This window comes from Amblyomma maculatum, chromosome 1 (assembly GCF_055883805.1).
Source record: "Amblyomma maculatum isolate TAMU_Amacu chromosome 1, ASM5588380v1, whole genome shotgun sequence".
NCBI lineage: Eukaryota > Metazoa > Arthropoda > Arachnida > Ixodida > Ixodidae > Amblyomma > Amblyomma maculatum.
The window spans coordinates 337,591,854-337,598,155 of record NC_139344.1 but is presented as its reverse complement, the minus strand read 5'-3'; the positions used below and the strand labels follow the sequence as shown (position 1 = coordinate 337,598,155).

The window sequence follows — 6,302 nt, the reverse complement described above, 5'->3', positions numbered from 1 at the left end:
CCCTTTATTTATTTTATTTTTTCGCCTGATCGAGCCCGGCTAATACAATACAAAACATTTTTTGGTTGGATTTGGACGTGTAAAGTATTGTGTTTTCACACTGAAATTATCCGGCATTTAGCCTGGTTAGACCAAGATAACTTTATTAATGTCGATGTAGAGGCCCCAGGAAGATAGGGGGCCTTCAAGGAAGACGGAGCCCCGCAGGGGGACGTCTTTCGCAAAGCATCCCGTGCCAGATAATTACGCGACCTTGCTGCTCCGAAATTCGGCTTCGGAGGAGGGCATCCCAGGTTTCTATCTCTCTGATTCCTTCAATGCCCGAGAAAATCGTGGTATTCCCAAATGAGATGATCCTGATTGGCAATTATTCCGCATTTTGTGCCGAACTTTTGAGGTTCCCCTCTCTCTCTCCATGCAGATAAGGTGGAAAGAATCAGTTTGTAATTTTCTCCAGTCTCTGCACTCCTTAGGTGTGAGCACAGGTTTCTTGCTCCATAGGTGTGAGAGACCGATCTGGCGATGGCAGGTCTAGTCTTTCCGTTCCTGTGTTCAGCCGTGATTTCCGTGTACATGATGAGCGGATCCTTTGACCCGGGTAAGGGTGATTCCATGGTCGCCCGTGTGCAAATATCTCAGCCGAGACTTTTAACAGCCTCATTGCCTGGAATCTTCTCGCGAGCCGGGACCCACATGATGGAGATCCCTACCAATGATAGCGCTTGAAAGCACTGTTTGAACTACCCGTGCCAAGACACGTGGACTATGACGTCACGATCTGGGTCAATCAGAAGTCAACACAAGCAAGATCGTTACTTGGCTCTGATGATCGTATGAATGCTTACTCGCACTAAAATGGCGCCCAAAAACTTTGAGAGTGCAGAGATCTGCATTGGAGAAATGCGAAAGCATGTGCTTTGGCTGCTCTTTCACAGCTCCTGGAACAGCACTTTTGAGTCATGACTAGACATTAGTCATGGTCATGACTTTGATTGACTTACACAAGTCATGGACTCCATAGTCATGTACATTGGATCTCTCTCCGATCTGACTGACTCATGACAAGTGACCATGACTCATGACTAAACTATAATGACTCACATGACGACATTTATATACCACTTGTCATTACGTACACCAGTCTCATCTTGATGTGACGTCATATCACACGTTACATTTTTCTTCCATGTTTTGCTTCCACTTTTTGCATCGCGTTTTGTGGACACGTTTTCGCAAACAGAGCAAGGCTAAAGCCTAGAAATTCTGTTCACAAATTCTTTGACTAATAGAAAATCAGCTAGATCCTGCTGATGCACTATCGGAGATGGAAATTTTTAGCACAGAAGGAAAGCAATTCTGGCGTGCAAGTGCCACGTGCGTTCGCGATCACTTTACTTCACTAGCGCACGTCACAGCACACTAGTTAGACTTTTACCTCGACATGTATGGTCTGGACTCTCGAAACACTGGCTAGTCAATAAGGGAGCTATGGTCTTCGAGTTATATGATCGCTTCGTGGAAACGTGTGTCCCCAATAGCACGTACACGGATCGAAATGCGGCAAATTCTACTCGTAAGAGCTTTCTTTAACACCTTGAGCTTCATAGGTAGTGCGGACTATTTAGAGTGCCATTTCAGTCCTTTACCAGCGCTACTTTCTCTTCGGCTGCCGATGATATGAAGAGATTGACGGACGATCTGAAAGTAGATGACCACGATAACGATGAAATCATTAGACCTGCCGCGGATGAAGCAAAGATGCGCTTCTGCTAAGTGAACAATTAGGCGGTTTAAGCGTCTAGTTGGACAATTTGGCCATGTCTTTCTCATTCATATATATTATGCGCGAAATAGTCGACGCAGTGACAGGACTACATAGTACTGATAATTAGTCTTTTTTCGTCTTGTACGCGACTACCATGTCACCATGACTCATAAATATGCATGAATGTGCATGCAGTGAAGTAAAATAACTCTAGGTCCCCTACATGTGCTAGGTTATTTTCATTTCCGCTGTTGAAGTGTGAACGAAAGAAAAGAAGGCATTCTTATTTTTTTATTGTTGACAGTTCGGCTGCGGATAAGTATTCGCCTTGAACTTTTGAGGGCATTGAAACAGCCATGTCGTCCTTGATAGCAGACATCAATTTGCTAATTGTTTTTCTAGCTATTGTATTCACAGCATAATCAGGCATATTGTTTGTGTAAACAGAGCTTGAAAACAGAACAAATTTTTGTGAACAAAAAGGGGTCATATCTAGAGCGTCTAGAGTGTCATATATCGAAAATATTCAAATGTAAATGTTGCGGGTTTATACTGTTCGAGCTATTTCCATAACTTTTCTATAACATATGGTGGTGATGTTGCTCTAATTAATATGCGATGCATGTCAAATAATATCTTGGATACCCTATCACTCGTGTGGACAACAAATTTTCGCGCTTTTTTTCGTTTGAATTTTGTACTTGAGTCAATTTGAAAAGAAAAAAAAAAAGTTTACAGCAAACTTGGTGGCTACATGTGCTACATTTTGTAACGTGCGCATTACACACTATCATAAAATGCTGTTTTACGTATTTATGCATATGTACGTCCTTCTCACTCCTGTTTTCTTCACGCTGCACTTCCACGAAGAATTCATGATAAGATAAGCGGTGTATTCACCAACGTCGCGATGATTTTGTATTTGCTTTGCCTTGCATAATGCAAGGCAAATGCAGGCAGGGGAGAGGTAACCGAAACCGGAACAAGCCTATGTTAAATTGCAGAGGGCGCATCGAGCGGTGTTGTGTCTTCAAAATGGCGAACGAAGTTGAGGTTGCTCCGCTTCGGAGCTTAGATGATTTTCTTCTCGAATCTGCCCGTTTTCAGTTTCCCAACGTCAAGGATGTGGAAAAATGGGGAAACAGGGTCAACAACAATCTGCTCTACTACCAGTCCAACTACTTTGTCCTCGCCATCCTAGTCTTTCTCGGCGTCGGGTGAGTCGCGGGTGGATGACACCACCCTAATTTTAGCTGCACCAACAGCTGCGTGCCCGCGCTCAGCTATGTCCCGCTGATATTGCTTGTTGTCGCTCCACGATGTCACCGCCAGATCCTGGAACAACAGATAGGGAGTGGCATGTATGTAAACTCTAATTGCAGACATTATGTCAAAAACCACGCATTCGATGAGACGACGCAAAAGAGAAGTTGATACAAATCATCACATTGCAACAAGACCTGAAGACGATGTTTTTAAAGTGATTGTCATCTTTCCTTCTTGCGGTCACTCAAGCCAACTTGTATGCATCGTTCACACGTGGCATGGCGGTACTAACGCAATACGCTTTCTTTTACTCTCTGTTGCAGAATTTTGCACCCTTCCAAAATGCTGTGCGGGATGCTTGCTGTAGCCGTAGCGTTCGGCCTGTTCTACTACATCACCAACTCCAAGCCGGCTGCTACGCAGCTCAAAAGGGATCACCCGGTTCTCAGCGTCCTGATTATTCTGTCCGGTATGTGCTCAGGCATACAGTCGGAACTACGATTTTGCTTGTTCATATAAAATCATCTAATCATGCCCGTGTATAAAATCATCTAATCTTGTACGTGCTACTTTTAGGCGGCTACTTCATTGTCCACGTTCTTGGATCTGTGGTGGTGTTCCTGTTTGGCATCCTCTTGCCCATTTTGTGTAAGTATGAGCGACAAACCGCTTACGTTTTTGTAGCATCGAACGTACTCACGTTTCAGGCAGTTGCCGGTGTACTGCAATGCTGTTTTTAATTATTGTGCGTTGTTAAACGTGTTGCACAGCATAAAATAATTGGTCTAGGTGATTTTTTAATTCAGAGAACAAACCTGGGATAAGACAGATGAGGAATTAGATGTCTAATATATTTACGGTTATATTTAAGGGGCACTCCCGAAGTGATGTAATTTCATTTAGGTACTAATTGCTCATTGTCATTTACCTATGCACTGCCATGCTGCTACAAAGGAAAGCTTCACACAGGTGTATGCCAATGTGTACCTCCTCTACAATGGAACTGTGTTCTTCATATGTACTACTTGCTTATAAGTAGACAGCACTTTGGCAGTGAGAGGACTTCAAAAGTGATTAACTACTTTTGTAGTAGTATAAAACCATGTACACATGTCAGTCATGGCAGTGGTAGCTCATTCTGTTTTACTCTTAATTCCATGTGACAAATTGATTAGCCATTTCTTCGGCACTTTTTGCAAAGTCCATGTCACGGATTGATTAGCTATCTCTTCTAACTCTTGTTGGTGAATGCCTGAAAAATGCTTTCAAAGAATGGTGTTTAATAGTAAATTGTGTGCTCCTGGTTCCAGTGGTGTTCATCCATGCATCAATGCGGCTGCGTAACATCAAGAATAAACTGACAAACACGATTGAGGTCATTGGACTGAAGCGAACACCGATGGGACTCTTCCTCGATGCTTTGGGACAGGAGCAGGAGGCTGGATCGTAAGTCATCGCACATGCGCACAGACCTTCTTCACCACTCGGTCTTCGTCATCTTTGCGAGAACTGCTGCCCCTCTCTGTGCACCACTGCTACTAGTCTTGCTGCTTCCATCTTTTTTTTTTTTTTTTTTTTTTTTTCTGTTAAAGCATTCGGATTTTCATGCTGGGACATTTTTCTCAAGCCTCCCCAGTTGTGAAATAAAGCAGCCGATCATCGCTGCGCTTTGCTTTTGTAGTCGATTATTGTGAACCATGCTTGGGCTGTGCTTTGAATAGTGGTCGGCGCACCATTGTGTCCTCCTTAGTTAGTGTGAAGCATTGTATTATTTGTGCGAGTTGTATGTGGTGAAGCTTTTTCTTTACTGTGGTTAAGATTCTGACTCGTGTGTCATTGCTGCAACAATTACAAACTTCTACTGTGATAATAAAGTACATATATAAGAGAAAGAGAGAGAGGGGCTGTTGCATCTTTTGCTGCTAACATTAAGAAATGCCTGGCATTCAATTTTCCATCTCTGCTACACCTTTTGCATGATGTTAGGTTTCATTAGGGAAGAACTTTTTTTTTTTTTCTTCAGAGATATCATTCCTCAAAAGGTAAAAAATTCAGAAGTTCTGTGTTTATGCAATGCTCTTAGTTGTTGCACTTACATGACACACTAAGAAGTTTATAAGCACATGTATGCAAACGAGCTATTTATTTAGGGAATCTTTTTTTTTTTTTTTTAGTGATGTCATGTTATTTGCAGTTTTTTTTTTTTTTTTTTTTTTTTTTTGTGAAATCACTGGATCCCGTTTATATCCCCTTTTTGTCTATAGAAGCTGTAGGTTTAGTTGTAACTACAGTAGACTGTGAAACCGTGTTTGGCAAAAGTGTGTATGTAGTATAACACTGGAAAGCATGAATAAATGCATTACTGTACCCAGCAGCATGAGTAAATGTAATTCTAGTGATAACCCTAGTTGCAGGCTATCACCATGATCCAAAGTTTAAGCCTCCTGTGTTAGGTGTAGTTGCAGGCCTTGCATAATTCTCGGCTGCTTGCTTCGTAGTGTCTCCAGTGCATGCACTAAAAAAGTAAAAGCAGCTTATTTATGAAATGATAGTCAAGGGAATTTCACACTAAAATTGCTTCTAACAAAACGGTTCAGCTTGAACAAATGACAGTTTTGTCAGACAGAAACTCGGGCTGTAGCATTTGTAAGGCTGTAAAAGCGTTTTCTGTTCACAGTGTTGTATAGCTCACAAGGAAGTTGCATCTTTTTTTAGTTGAACAGCAAGAGGTTAGTGTTATGTTTTATTTGTTTCTGTGGCTATGCAGTCGGTATGCGCTGTCATGCAGCAGCACAGTTGTTAGTTTTTAATATTTTTTTTGGCCTCACACGTTCTTGCTTCTCCACGGGTCAAGGTTTGTAAACGAAGGGCAGGCCATCTGAGAGTGGCCATAGTAACAGAACAAGTGCACTTGTTGAAGGCAAGGCCTTGAGTCAATTGAAGTGGTTCAAACTGCATTCACACGATGAGTTGTCTCAGGGGCATGGTGGAGCCCAGTGCCAATAAGCAAGCTCCATGTGGTCTTATCCGTGTTTGTTTATTATTTCAACCTAAATTGGAGTGGGCCGTGGGATAAAACAGTAGCCAAAATGGAAAGGGCTGAAGTGCAGAATACGTGCACAAAATTGAACCGCTGTTTCTTTAATTGTAGTTTGTTACCCATTTATGTGTGTAAGTTCCACCGACAGTTTTGATGAGATTTCTGCAAGGTTGAAGAAAAAATTCTTAATGACTTAATGCCCTGCACTTTCACTTGAGTACCCAAGCTCTA

The 6,302-nt window shown here is 42.2% G+C and overlaps 1 protein-coding gene across 2 annotated transcripts in view; it reads left to right on the top strand.

Moving 5' to 3' along the window:
• The first annotated feature begins 2,740 nt into the window (after nucleotides 1–2,740).
• Jwa (PRA1 family protein Jwa) overlaps nucleotides 2,741–6,302 on the top strand; it is a 28,968-nt gene continuing 25,406 nt past the window's right edge. Inside the window, exons 1-4 of one of the 2 annotated variants that reach the window (XM_084588306.1) lie at nucleotides 2,741–2,982; nucleotides 3,355–3,500; nucleotides 3,608–3,679; nucleotides 4,342–4,477. In XM_084588306.1, coding sequence (XP_084444432.1) covers nucleotides 2,756–2,982; nucleotides 3,355–3,500; nucleotides 3,608–3,679; nucleotides 4,342–4,477 — 581 coding nt within the window. In that variant the 5' untranslated portion in view covers nucleotides 2,741–2,755. The remainder of the gene's footprint in view (nucleotides 2,983–3,354; nucleotides 3,501–3,607; nucleotides 3,680–4,341; nucleotides 4,478–6,302) is intronic. The other variant, XM_084588299.1, reaches the window with a different exon arrangement.